The sequence below is a fragment of the Gobio gobio genome, assembly GCF_949357685.1.
Source record: "Gobio gobio genome assembly, chromosome: 12".
Taxonomy (NCBI): domain Eukaryota; kingdom Metazoa; phylum Chordata; class Actinopteri; order Cypriniformes; family Gobionidae; genus Gobio; species Gobio gobio.
Genome location: NC_137105.1, coordinates 49,379,034 through 49,394,604, shown reverse-complemented (window position 1 = coordinate 49,394,604; position 15,571 = coordinate 49,379,034). Strand labels below are relative to the sequence as shown.

The 15,571-nt window shown below is 38.0% G+C and overlaps 1 protein-coding gene across 2 annotated transcripts in view; it reads left to right on the top strand.

Annotated features, from left to right (window-relative positions):
• gmds (GDP-mannose 4,6-dehydratase) overlaps positions 1–15,571 on the top strand; it is a 182,590-nt gene that overhangs the window by 71,034 nt on the left and 95,985 nt on the right. For both annotated transcript variants that reach the window (XM_079830659.1, XM_079830660.1), the window contains one exon: positions 583–710. In XM_079830659.1, coding sequence (XP_079686785.1) covers positions 583–710 — 128 coding nt within the window. The remainder of the gene's footprint in view (positions 1–582; positions 711–15,571) is intronic.

The window sequence follows — 15,571 nt, the reverse complement described above, 5'->3', positions numbered from 1 at the left end:
TAGACCGTTGGCCAAAAACGCACACACATGCAGGCTTCAGCCCAAGTCAAGAGCGTAATAGTTGACGTTCACTTATACACTTAAGTAAATGTGTTCCTGCTCTGACCTGGGCCTGGTATTATAGGCGGTGGAGGTTTTCGTCTAAACTCCCACCACTGTCTGATTCAAGCTATAGCACAACTCAGCAGGACATAAGACCGTCCAAGGTTTCCCACAGATGAAGCATGTGTGTGTGTGTGTGTGTGTGTGTGTGTGTGTGTCTGGCAGCTCAGTAGGACTTTGGACTGGCTTACAGATTCTCCAGGGTGGTCCACTGACTAGACAAGAGTCTGATTTTATCCCAGTGTGTGAATGCTAGTGCGCTTTTCTGCCTGTGTGTATGAGAGGGACACATTGACTGTTCGTTTTGGCCGAAACACACACATTTACACGGATATTATGTATGAATAATGAATGAAATGGACAGGTAAATGAAAAAAATAAAGAATGAAAAAGGACAAAAATGAGTGTGAGAGCATGACTAGGCAAAATTAATACTTCATACAAATTTTTTCCAAATCTGTGTGTACGTGTGTCTTTCAGGTTCGAATTTTGTGACGAGGAAGATCAGTCGCTCTGTGGCGAAGATCCATCTCGGGCAGTTGCAGTCCTTCAGCCTGGGCAATTTGGACTCCAAGCGAGACTGGGGCCATGCCAAAGATTATGTGGAGGTACTCACACACTCACAAATCCGGTCTTCAGTCGTCTCTAGGACATGTACATGCTATGTGTGATTGTGTGTAGCATTCATGTGTGTCTACGTGTCCAATAGACATCAAGTTCTTCCATGCCACGTCACGTACCGGACTCTCACCACGTTGCATGAGTGTGAGCGCTCCATTGAGATTTCAGCCTTGGACTCAAATATCTAACGCCATCTCATATAGACTGTTTTAATTTAATCCGATGATCAACATCCTGATTTAGCATTTGTTTGAGATGAGGGATTTAAAAAATAGGATATGTAGAAAGATGTATATTAGTGCTGTCAATCATTTAAAAAACATGACTAGATTAATCACACAATTTTCTGTGATTCAAAACACTTTTTATATACGTTTTTAATATACTTTATAATGTAATAATTTCACAGTTACTCTCCAAATTAATGTAGCAACAACATAAAGACAGTATTTTTTAAATATTTGTTGTAATGTAATGTTTTTATGAATGAAGGCCATTATCACTGATACTAATACAGCTACTGATGTCTCTTTGAAAATTATTTTTTCCCACCAATTTTAAACATTAATTATAGCCATTCAACATGACAGTGTAATTGAAAGCTATACATTTAACATTTATTATGCTTCAAATAACAACTTTTAATTTGAGTGAACTTAAAACACATAAACTCACATAAACCCATAAGAATGTCATATTTACTTGTGCCCTGTGAAATATACAGAAATTGAATAAAGTTAGATGAATACTTATTAAAGCTACAAACGTTCTTTAGTCGAGAGCAGTGAGGGATTTTCTCTGTTCTCTTTGTTCTTTGATGTACATTAATGATTGACAGCATTAGCGGCTGCTGTCACTTTAAAGGGATAGTTCACCCAAAAACGAAATGTTTATCTGCTTCCCCCCCAGGGCATCCAATATGTAGGTGTGTTTGTTTCTTCAGTAGAACACAAATTAAGATTTTTAACTCAACCGTTGCAATGTGATAGTTGTATAATGCATGTCAATGGGGATATTTTAGAGTATGAGAGCAAGGAGAGTAAAAACACACAGACATACGAATCCTTATTAAACCATGCGGCTCGTGGCGACACATTGATGTCTTAAGACACGAAACCATCGGTTTCTGCGAGAAACCCAACAGTATTTGTTATTTTTTTACCTCTTATCAGACAAACGTCATCTAGTTTTCCCAGCGTCATAACTTCCGCCGAATAAGGTCAAAATACTGGCGCGATCATAGATGTATATACGTAGATGCCTCATTCGACCGATCCGCGCAGGCACTAATGAGGAATCTATGTATATATCTATGATCGCGCCTGTATTTTGACCTTATGCGCCGGAAGTGATGGCGCGGGGACGGCTGATGCAGAGCCATAGAAAAAAATTAAATACATTTTAAAATATGGATATTTTTCTTACATAAACACATCGATTCGCTTCAGAAGGCCTTTATTAACACCCCGGAGCCGTGTGGCGCAGTTATTTGACAGACAGATGCATTTTTTATGGACTTCAAAAACAGAGCAACTATTACTGCCATTATAATGCTTGGATTAGCCTGAACATTTGTAATATAACTCAGATTGTACTCGTCTGAAAGAAGAATGTCAACTACACCTCGGGTGACTTGAGGTTGAGTAAATCATGTGCTAATTTTAATTTCTGGGTGAACTATCCCTTTAAGACCTGACGCAGATCACATGACGTGGATCTCACACGTCTCATTTCCTCACTACTCTTTACGTTCATTAAGACGTTATTTAACTCATTTAAGACTGCACTTATGAGGGTACTCCACAAAAGAAGCATTTTGCCATAATTGTGTGTGTTATTGTTTGTTCAAGTGCAAAAAAGAACTGGATTCTGGTGTGTCTTTCTGGCCATGTCCACACTAATACGTTTCCGTTTGAAAACACATCTTTTTCTCTCTGTTTTGTCCTTCCATCCACACTGAGACGGCGTTTTAAGTCAACGAAAACGTAGCTTTTTGAAAACGCTCTCCAAAGCGGATACATTTGAAAACACTGTCTTCGCGTTGTAGTGTGGACTATGAAGATGACTGAGGTATTTGAAAACGATGACGCATGTTTAGTCAAGTGACGCATATTATACCAATAGATATGTATGTTTATACCACTGCTGTGCCAGAGTTATGTGCTATTCACTTTCACACAGTTGCTAAAATATGTTCCTTTGCACACTTGAAAATGACAGAAAATGTACTCGCATTTGAAAACACGAGTGGAGTTGCGTTTTAGACCAAACATAATAATGGTTGACCGAGTGCGACCTGGACGCATCAGTCAATGCAGCGATATTTTACTAAATAAAATGATCCTGCCAGAAGAATCGTGTGATAACTTTATGATGCCGGTATCATCTCTGTGAGCTTTTATGAAGTTGAATTTGGCGTTTACTGACGTCTCAGTGTGGATGAGAATAATTTGGAAAACGCTAGTGTGGACGGAGAGCGTTTTGAAACGAAAACTCAGTTTTCAAATCTATCCGGATTAATGTAGACATAGCCTCTGTGTGTGTGTGGTGTGTGTGTGTGTCATAGTCATGACATTCACAGTCAGCGCGTTCTCTTTTGTCTCGTCATGCTTCAATGGTTTAGAAGCATTTGCATGAATTAGAGCGTGATCATATAATGTAACGCCAGCCAAAGGATGACAGAAAAAACTGATGCTGCGTTAACGACGTTAAATATTGTTTGTGTTAAACTGAAAAAATTATTGTGTGCATTAACACGAAAACGGCACAAAAATAGTGATTTTGTCATACTGCTCACTAATATTGTTCTATAATTCACATTTAGACTTTTTAAAGTCACTATTATAACATTTACAATCACAACTTCATTTCACCTGAGCTCTCATTTTTGGTTAATTTAGTGCTTAAAGGCTTTAAATGCTTGAACCCTGATAAATGCTGCTCGCAGCTTTAATTATTTTAATCATCATACATTTTACATCTCTTTAATATTAATTATATGAAATCTGATGTTGAAAGTCAGGCACTTATTCTCCATATTATATGAAACTTTGCACAATGGTTTGTATTCGTTGCATCAGTGCAACGTTTTGATGATTCAAAATATGAGGTAGTGTTATGTTTTGATGACCTGCCCTATCGACTTGCCCTACTTTAAAAATCTAAAGTTTGGACAAGGGTTGTGTGAGAATTGATTGCATTAGGTCTGCTCGGCTGGATTGCATAATTAATGTCTTGTTCTCATCATTGCGTTTGTTGTCACTGTTGATGCAATGTGCATTCCTGTCTACATTCTTCCTTATTACTGTTTTCACAAGCATTGCTATTTGTAGTAATGGCAGATACAAAGTCAGTTCGGTTGTCTTCTGTTGCTGTTTTTTTAAAGAAAGGAATCCATTGCTCACATGTTATTTCTCCAGAAATATGTCAGCTTTTTATGGTAAAGATCCCCAAGTTCCTGATAAACTGGAATCCAGAATTAAATCATCAGCAACCTATTGACAAATGATTATTTCTCTCTTGTGGAGTCACTTCTTCTGTCTGCGTTTTCCGTTGTCATCCAAATTCGCTCTGCCCATTAAATTGAGTCCACCAAGGAGTGTGTGTATAGCCTATTATATAAAATATCTAGTGGGAAAAAGTGAAGTTAAAGTTGCAACACTTTACAATAAGGTCTCGTTTGTTAACATTAGGTAACGTATTAACTCACATAAACTAACAATGTGCAATACATTTGTTACAGCGCTTATTAATCTTAGTTAATGTTAATTTCAACATTTAATTGCAGTGACCTAACATTAACAAAGATGAATACTTTCTGTATCAAATGTATTCCTCATTATTAGTTTTATGTTAATTAATACATTAACTGATGTTAACAAATGAGATTGTAAACCGTTACCGTTATATTCTAATACACAACTATATATTCAGATTTGGAACGATGCATTCAGTTTGGTCTGCCATATGTAATATGTATTTTTGACCTTGCATTTTCTTTTCAATTTGCTTGTAATTACTCTCCGAGTGCACAGCCATGCTGTCGTGTTTATCCTGGATTAGAGAGACCTTTAGTTCCTTTAGGTTTTTGCCAGAGTGAGAGCTTTAGGTTTGTGTGTGTGTGAGCTGCTCCAGGTTTCCTGTGGGAACGCTGGTATTCCAGGCGGCTGAATCATGCAGCCAGGTTTATGTGGCTCAGGACTGGGGCAGATTTCGGGAAATCGGACCGAAGCTGTGAGCGTGTGTATGTTTGTGAGAGTTGTGTGTGTGTGTAGATGGAGTTCAGTGCGGTTTGCAACAGAAACAGTCCATGTATTTTACCTCCAGGCAAAGTGCAAAAAATGTAAAAATCTTTTGTCAGATCCATAGGTTTACATTTTTTCCAAACAGACAGTATGTCAATCATCTTTTGTTGGCTCTGTATTTCCCCGTCCTGCACCTCTTGAAGGCCGATTCCTCCACACGCTATTCGAGTCTGTGCAAAACCTTTGGTGAGAGACATAAGACCTGTTTGAAAGTGAGTTTGTTGCGATACACACGTGTCTGAGAACATGTCAAGCACCATCAGTCACCATCACTGTTTAAACCGTCATATATGTGACCCTGCACCACAAAACCAGTGATAAGTCTCACAGGTTTATTTCTGGCAATAGCCAACAATATATTGCATGGGTCAAAATGATAGCTTTTTCTTTTATGACAAAAATCATTAGGATATTAAGATCATGTTCCATGAAGATATTTAGTAAATGTCCTTCTGTAAATACATCAAAAATGTATTATTAGTATTGACATGCATTGCTAAGGACTTCATTTGAACTACTTTAAAGGAGATTTTCTCAATATTTAGATTTTTTTGCACCCTCAGAATTTCAAATAGTTGCATCTCGGCCAAATATTGTCCAACAAACCATACATCAGTGGAAAGATTATTTATTCAGCTCAATTTCAAGAAACCCGTATGACTGGTTTTGTGGGGTCACATACACTCACCTAAAGGATTATTAGGAACACCATACTACAAACACATACTGTGTTTGACCCCCTTTCGCCTTCAGAACTGCCTTAAATCTACGTGGTATTGATTCAACAAGGTGCTGAAAGCATTCTTTAGAAATGTTGGCCAATATTGATAGGAGAGCATCTTGCAGTTGATGGAGATTTGTGGGATGCACATCCAGGGCACGAAGCTCCCGTTCCACCACATCCCAAAGATGCTCTATTGGGTTGAGATCTGGTGACTGTGGGGGCCATTTTAGTCCAGTGAACTCATTGTCATGTTCAAGAAACCAATTTGAAATGATTAGAGCTTTGTGACATGGTGCATTATCCTGCTGGAAGTAGCCATCAGAGGATGGGGACATGGTGGTCATAAAGGGATGGACATGGTCAGAAACAATGCTCAGGCAGGCCATGGCATTTAAACAATGCCCAATTGACACTAAGGGGCCTAAAGTGTGCCAAGAAAACATCCCCCACACCATTACACCACCACCACCAGCCTGCACAGTGGTAACAAGGCATGATGGATCCATGTTCTCATTCTGTTTACGCCAAATTCTGACTCTACCATCTGAACGTCTCAACAGAAATCGAGACTCATCAGACCAGGCATAATTTTTCCAGTCTTCAACTGTCCAATTTTGGTGAGCTTGTGCAAATTGTAGCCTCTTTTTCCTATTTGTAGTGGAGATGAGTGGTACCCGGTGGGGTCTTCTGCTGTTGTAGCCCATCCGCCTCAAGGTTGTGCGTGTTGTGGCTTCACAAATGCTTTGCTGCATACCTCGGTTGTAACGAGTGGTTATTTCAGTCAAAGTTGCTCTTCTATCAGCTTGAATCAGTCGGCCCATTCTCCTCTGACCTCTAGCATCAACAAGGCATTTTCGCCCACAGGACTGCCGCATACTGGATGTTTTTCCCTTTTCACACCATTCTTTGTAAACCCTAGAAATGGTTGTGCATGAAAATCCCAGTAACTGAGCAGATTGTGAAATACTCAGACCGGCCCGTCTGGCACCAACAACCATGCCACGCTCAAAATTGCTTAAATCACCTTTCTTTCCCATTCTGACATTCAGTTTGGAGTTCAGGAGATTGTCTTGACCAGGACCACATCCCTAAATGCATTGAAGCAACTGCCATGTGATTGGTTGATTAGATAATTGCATTAATGAGAAATTGAACAGGTGTTCCTAATAATCCTTTAGGTGAGTGTATATTGTATGATGGAGAAAGCTCTCTCTGATTATAAAATAATGTCGTCTCTGAGGTAAAAACGTCACTCGCTGTGAATCAAGAAAACAAGCGATTTAAGCAATAAGACTAACCGTGTTGAGCTGGAGAACAACGATCAGTTTCTGTTGATAAATGATCCAAACAGTGGCTCGCCTGTCTAATAAAACACACATTATATTAAAGCGTCTTTGGTGTTTTCATGGTTTCTACAGAAATCAAGGGTAGCGTGGAAATGATGTCATGGATACGTAACACTGGTTATAATAGAGGATTTCTCTGAATTTAAACATTGCTGGAAACATTTGGGATAATGTAAGTACATAGCTCAACAAAAAAAAATAGTTCTAGTGGTTTTTTGATATTTTCCTCTAAAACTCTTACATATTGTGCCTTTAAATTGATCAAAAGTGACAGAAAATAAATTTGTAGTTTTGAAAAAAAGATTTGTATTTCAAATAAATGTATCACGGCCTTGGTAGCAATAAGATACTTCTTTCAGAAGCATTAATAAATCATAATGACCCAACCTTTTTAACTGTCCTGTGTGTGAGATCAAAACCTCTTGTTCGTGTGTGTGTGTGTGTGTGTGTTTTGGGTGTAAGCGTACAGATCTGCATACAGATGACTCTGTGTAGTCGAGGCGGTGGGAGATGAACACTGTATGTTTGTGTAAACTCTTGAACCGTGCACCGTTTTAATTGGTTCGCTGTTTGTATGACTTAATAAGCTGTTTGAAACTTGAAGCTTTATAGTTTTATGGAATTCAGACTTTCAGGCCTCCACTAAAAACATACATAAAATCAGGGCGCAAATGAAGAGAAGTTCAAAGATTCCTGTGAAAACACACAGGCTGAGCTGATAGCATAAAGCTCTCGACGGGGTCTTCGAGGTTGCTGATGTTTTTGTTATTTTTAAGATGATTTCACCTCGGACCGCTTTGTTTCTCCAGCAACAAAATGATTTTGTCCTCGTTCTCACCTCTCGCATCTCTCCGCGCCACCGACCAATCGCGTACAGCAGAGAGAGCTCGGAGATTAATCACGCTGGTCTTTATGAGAACCCGGCGGCCAATCAAATCACTCGTTAGCTCGCCGACCAACTGTACCTGCAGTGACCCGTCACTCAGAGAGACTCTTCTTTCACGGTCGTAATGCTTTGTGTGAACACTGCTCTTGGGTTTCCAGCAAGATGAGGAGATTGTTTTCAGAGGAGAGCGGGAAACCGGCTGGAACCTTTCAGCCAATAGGATATTCTGTAATGCAAATACATCCATAAAAACAGCGTAATATACAAACATACATTTGATATAATATCCTACTCAAAATAGAGTTGTTGTAATTATAAATGAAATTAATATATTTATAATCAGTATAATATTCATATAGCACATGCATGTATACACTATGGTTCAAAAGATTAAGTTAAATGACTTTTATTCAGCAAGAATGCATTACATTTCAAATAAATGCTGTTCTTTTGAGCGGTTTAGAGCAGCTTTGCATCACACTCACACACTCATGTCATATTTGTATATTTAGGGCCCGCTATGAAATCGGTTTCATTTTTTTTCCTCCAAATTCTGCTTTTTCCGTTTGAATTTTTCTGGACTCCATAGTTATCAAAAAGCATGTCAAAATTAATTGAAATCATGACGCATACAATTAACAATTTATTAAAAGTTGTACAAAAATGACATGTTTAGGGCCCTGTGAAATGTTTTATTTATTTAGTTCTTTTGTTTTAAGTGTTCTGGATTCCATTTTAATGGTTTAATTAAATTTTAATAATAATGTGTGTGTGTGTGTGTGTGTGTGTGTGTGTGTGTGTGTGTGTGTGTGTGTGTGTGTGTGTGTGTGTGTGTGATGGGTAGGGGTTGTGTGTGTGTGTGTGTGTGTGTGTGTGTGTGTGTGTGTGTGTGTGTGTGTGTGTGTGTGTGTGTGTGTGTGTGTGTGTGTGTGTGTGTGTGTGTGTGTGTGTGTGTGTGTGTGTGTGTGTGTGTGTGTGTGTGTGTGTGTGTGTGTGTGTGTGTGTGTGTGTGTGTGTGTGTGTGTGTGTGTGTGTGTGTGTGTGTGTGTGTGTGTGTGTGTGTGTGTAATGGGTAGGTTTAGGGGTAGTGAGTGAGCGTGTGTGTGTGTGGAATGGGTAGGTGTAGGGGTAGTGTGTGTGTGTGTGTGATGGGTAGGTTTAGGGGTATGGGTAGTGTGTGTGTGCGTGTGTGCGTGCGTGCGTGTGTGTGTGTGTGTGTGCGCGTGATGGGTAGGTTTAGGGGTAGGTGTAGGGGTAGTGTGTGTGTGTGTGTGTGTGATGGACAGGTTTAGGGGTAGTGTGTGTGTGTGTGTGTGTGTGTGTGTGTGTGTTTTTGTGATTTATGAGGACACAAATGGTATTACGTAAACATGAAATATGAGGACATTTCATATAAAACAGCTTTAAAAACGCACTAAACAAAGTTTTATTAAAAATGTAAAAATGCAGAATGTTTCCTGTGATGGGTAGGTTTACGGGTAGAGTGTGTGTGTGTGTGTGTGTGTGTGTGTGTGTGTGTGTGTGTGTGTGTGTGTGTGTGTGTGTGTGTGTGTGTGTGTGTGTGTGTGTGTGTGTGTGTGTGTGTGTGTGTGTGTGTGTGTGTGTGTGTGTGTGCGTGTGTGTGATGGGTAGGTTTAGGGGTAGTGTGTGTGTGATGCGACATGTGATGTTTTAATTATTAATAGTAGTAAAATTAAAATCCCATAACAAACTCTGGGATGTCAGAGTGTAAGTGAGTTGTGTATGTTGTATGTTGTGTGATGGGTGGCGGGGCGGCTGTGTGTGTGTGTGTGTGCGTGTGTGTGATGGGTAGGTTTAGGGGTAGTGTGTGTGTGATGCGACATGTGATGTTTTAATTATTAATAGTAGTAAAATTAAAATCCCATAACAAACTCTGGGATGTCAGAGTGTAAGTGAGTTGTGTATGTTGTATGTTGTGTGATGGGTGGTGCGCGGCTGGAGGGGCTGGTAGGATCTGATGGGGTATTTTGGTATGAAGTGGGTGGTTTTGTGTGAGTGTTTTTTTTATTTTGGGGTGGGGGTGTGGGGTGGGGACTTTAAACTCCAGTGGCCAGCATCCAACAGAATAAATAAACACAGCTGCAAGCTGAGACCACCTTAATGTGTGTGTGTGTGTGTGTGTGTGTGTGTGTGTGTGTGTGTGTGTGTGTGTGTGTGTGTGTGTGTGTGTGTGTGTGTGTGTGTGTGTGTGTGTGTGTGTGTGTGTGTGTGTGTGTGTGTGTGTGTGTGTGTGTGTGTGTGTGTGTGTGTGTGTGTGTGTGTGTGTGTGTGTGTGTGTGTGTGTACATTCATTCCCTCATTTCATGTGGGAGAACTTGGACTACAAGCTTTAAAACCCGCTAACGTACAGATACACACACGTACACGCAGCCACAATGTGTAAGGTGATCTAGGGAAAGGGCTGATTTTAAGGTTGATTTAGCAAGAGCGTTTAACACAGGGCATTCCTGAGCTTGTGTAAAGCTCTCTGTGTGTTTGTGAGCGACTGCAAGACTCCCCGGTTTCTATGCTTCTTCTCGCGTATGAAGAATGTGGGTTTATTCCAGTGTGTGTGTGTGTGTGTGTGTGTGTGGCAGCTGGCTGTCTGTGTGATTGACATGGCTGAGCTCTTCCCCACTGTGTTGAGGATGAAAGCAGATGCTCTCATTTGGTTCTCTCCCTTTTTTCTCCCCTCTCTTCACATGCCCTCTGTAACCAGAGTCCTCAACTTTCAGCCTCTCACTGAGCTGAAGATATGAGGGAGAGAGGGAGATAAGAAATGAAGGAGAAGAATTATTGAGTGGAGGAGAGTCTCAGAAAGTGGATGAAAGAGATGAATTTTATCACATTGTTCTGTTATCATGCCTGTGCTTTGGCAGCGCAGCAAATGAACATTTGCAATACAGCCTCAGTGAGTTTAGGAGCGCTTCTCTCATATGCATTCAGTCTATAGGGTGTTTTTATCTCTTTTTGGGGCTTTGTCCAAATGAATGCATCTTAGTCCCCGACTCCTGAATCCTGATGCCTACAAGACTTCATTCCGGAACTGATATTATATCAATACGAGGCACTTTGAGTGTAGTGAAGTTATAGTTAAAAACTGTTTTTTATATATATATATATATATATATATATATATATATATATATATATATATATATATATATATATATATATATATATATATATATATATATATATATATATATATATATATATATATATATATATATATATATATATATATATATATATATATATATATTAGGGCTGTCAAAAGATGAATCGCGATTAATCGCATCCAAAATAAAAGTTTGTGTTTACATAATATATGTGTGTGTGTACTCTGTTAATTATTATTTATATATAAATACACACACAAGCATGTATATATTTAAGAAAAAAAAATATTTTTATATGTAAAACATTTATATTTATATATATTATAGATTATATAAATGTATATACAGTATATACATGCAAATATTTCTTAAATATATACATGAATGTGTGTATTTATATATAAATAATAATTAACAGAGTACACACACGTATATTATGTAAACACAAACTTTTATTTTGGATGCGATTAATCGCGATTAATCTTTTGACAGCCCTAATATATATATATATATATATATATATATATATATATATGTTTATGTTTATATATAGGGGAGCGCGGGGCGAAACATGGTTTAAAACTTTCCACACATGCCAAAAATTTTGCCAAAATTAAAAAATCTTTGGAAGATATCACTGAACATTTATTTAACCATAGCAAACTTACGTTTATTATTCATCTCTGTTTTTTGTGTTTATTTAAAATAAGACAAATCTGATATTATTGTAATCTTCTATCTGTTATTTAAGAGTTGAGATGGTTCTTTAAAGCTGATCTAACAGCAGAAGACACGAGCCGCGGGTTAAATCCCAGCTGTGCAGATGGGGCATGTTGTCACAATGAGCCCCTATTAGAAATATGCTATTATATTATATTTATATGAGAAAAGGGTGAATAAAGACTGAGAGTCAATGTTCAGAATGTTATTATTATGTTTTTAACTATGCTGTATGGCTGTATTTAGCAAGTGTTTGTTGTCAAACTAAAACATTTGTATATTTTTAATGATTAAAAAATGCCATTATTTTATTTAAAAAAGGTAATAATTGTATTTTATTGTCAAAATATTTTAGTTTGTTATAGATATTTTTTTGATTATATCAGATTCATCTCCCCAAACAGGGAAAAGTGTGTGTGTGTGTGTGTGTGTGTGTGTGTGTGTGTGTGTGTGTGTGTGTGTGTGTGTGTGTGTGTGTGTGTGTGTGTGTGTGTGTGTGTGTGTGTGTGTGTGTGTGTGTGTGTGTGTGTGTGTGTGTGTGTGTGTGTGTGTGTGTGTGTGTGTGTGTGTGTGTGTGTGTGTGTGTGTGTGTGTGTGTGTGTGTGTGTGTGTGTGTAATTATTACAATTTTATACATGCAAATATTTCTCAAATATGTATGTGTATGTATTCAAATATATATAATAATTATACACAGGACACACTTTTTTTTGTTGATGAGACTAATCACAATTAATCATTTGACAGCACTATTATTATTATTATGATTATTATTATTAATAATAAAATTGTGTGTAATTTAAATATTTAAATAAACCCTGTCATTCAGAAATTTGGGGTTGGTAAGAGTTTTTTTTTTTCAAGTCTCTTATGCTCACAAAGACTGCATTGATATTAATACAGTAAAAACATTTATACATTAATAAATACGTTAAACTAATTATTCTACTAAAAAATGTAATTTACACAAAGCATCATTACTCCAGTCTTCAGTGTCACATGATCCTTCAGAAATCACTCTGATATGATGATTTGATGCTCAAGAAACATTTGATTACTATTATTTTTTTTGGGGGATAATACTTTGTTTCAGGATATTTTGATGAATATGAAGTACAAAAGATCTGCATGTATGTATGAAATAGAAATCTTTTGGGTAAAAAGTCTAACTGACCTCAAAGTTTTTGAACGATAGTGTATCTACATTTGAAATTAAATTAAACCAAATTTTTGCTGTGTGTGCTATGTATTATGCTCCTTTATTTCCCCATTAGCGTAGCAACATGCTAACATCAAACTCTGTTTATTATAAGTGTAGTTGCCTGTGTAGAGCGTTCCCAACCGGTCACTTCTGAGGTCCCGTTAGGGTCAGAACACGGCTCACTGGGTTTTGGAGCAGAACTTGTTTGTCTCTTTCTTCTCTTGCGCACACGCGCGGTTTCTTTCTGAATTAATGGCTCCAGGGACGTATCCAGTCTAATGGTCTGCGGTCTGTTCATTCTCTGGAATAGATATGAAGACTCACCACCGTCTATATTGCGGCTGTAATATCAGGCTCCCTCAGCTGACGTCTGTTTTCTCTTAGTGCGGAGTCACACCCATGCGCTGTGGATCCCAGACCTGGCTGACCCCTCCATCACCTCTCACCTTGTCTTTTCTCGCTGAGTTACAGACCTCCTATGTCGCTCCGTTTTCTGTCCATTTCATTTTTCTCTTGCGTACTCAGCAGCCAAAGTCTGTCATTACAGTGGAGACACACACACACACACGCACACACACGCACACACATGCATATTTATTCACACTCCATCATTCAGCGGAGTCGCATATTCCCCCTGACAGCTTCTATATTAAGCGCCCGAGTTTTTGTCTTTTGCAACATCAAGACCAAATAAGTAAATCTAACCCTCTGTTGACTCACCACAGAAAGTAACGACGGGTGTGTGTGTGTGTTGTGCCATTCATGACTGTGTACCATGGTTTGCAACAGCCCACATTTTCCCACTTTCCTCCATGTTAGCACACCAGTTTTCCACACAGCCGGGTCTAACCGTGACACAATGTTACCACAACGTTAATCCTCACTAAAAGGCTGTGTCAAAGTTTCTGTGTTTGCTTTTTGTCCGCCTTTAGACAAAGTCGCACAGTTTTCGCCCATGAAGACAGGTTTTAATAATAGTACACACTTCTGTGACCGCAATTAAAGGGGTAGTTCATATAAAAATGACGATTCTCGTTCCAAACCTGTATGACCTGTAAAGAACACAAAAGAAGATGTTTAGAAGAATGTTTTTACTGTGCAAATGCTGAGGTCAGTGGGGTCCAGTGTTGTTGTCGCCTTGGACTCATAAACGGCAAACACTAGCTATGTTTCCATCCAAAGTTGTGAATTTAACGTGTGTAAAATGGGAATATCGCATAAAAGATTTGCGAATAAAGCACCGTTTCCATCCAGTGAGCCGAAGAGAACAAAATTGTCTCTTCCAGTTAAATTGGCGCTTAAGAAAAATGGAAGTAGGAGAAAACCACTATATATAATCATTTTCGTACATGGGTCAATGACGTATGAGGATTTTCAACTGGCCAATTTTAAAATAAAATAAATAAATAATATCTCTTGCAGTTGTTCAAACATTAAGAATGTTGTGTACACATAAATTCATATTAAATGTTCCAATTAAGTGATTTTACTGTTTTTTCATCTAGATTAATTGGCCATAGCCTTAAAAAAGGTCATGCGGTGCGACCGTGATTTATCTTAAAATTTGTGTATTTCGTAAATTGCATAAAACTGATCAAAATGTTTTAAAAATACCATTCACTTAAGCATTCTGTATTCCTATTTCAACCACAGAAATTAGATTAAATTTTTTTTAATTTAAAACGGCGAACACTAGCTATGTTTCGATCCAAAGCTGTGAATTTAACGTGTGTAAAATGGGAATATCGCATAAAACATTTGCAAATTATTATACCGAACCGCTTTGACGACACAAGGCTCGACAGTGCGGCCATTTCACTCGTATTTGAGACTAAAGATAGATGTGTGCGAACTGTAAAATGTATTTCGGAGCACGTGTGCGAATAAAAAATGTAAGATCAAAAGTCTTCTTAAATGGTTTAACAAGCATCTTAATGATCATTTAAGGTGCGATATTTCCTAATGTGATTATTAAACTTCAAAAGGCCGTGATTTCATGAAATAAATGTGAGCGTTTCATGTTTCAAAATCATCCTGCAATAATAAATAGGGATGGGCGTATCGATATGAAGTGCTGATGTGAGTATCGAAAAGTATCGGTACTCAAATAAAAATATCGATACTAAATCGTTTTTTTAAACAGTAATTTTGTTTATTTAAAAAGATTATTTAATGCGTGCATTACGAATAACCTATGTAAGTAGTGATAATTGTGTAGTATTTTCCTGCTCATCTGAACCATGATCTGAACACCGTACACACGCAAATGCTGCAAGACTGAACCAATCAATCGCAGAGAGCGTTTGCTCACTGCTGACACTGTATTCAAACAAAACGGCGTTTCCCAAAAGTATAATAAGAAACCATTGATGCTTTTGGAAACGCAGGCCAGAACAATGCTCAGCCGAAGACAGAAAAATATACGCTTGAGTTATTTCACAATAAACAAATTGAAATTGTAACCTACATAGTTTGTGCAATTACACTTATTTAAATTTAATATTCTTATTGGTCATGTTAATATAAATCATATCGGAATAAAAAG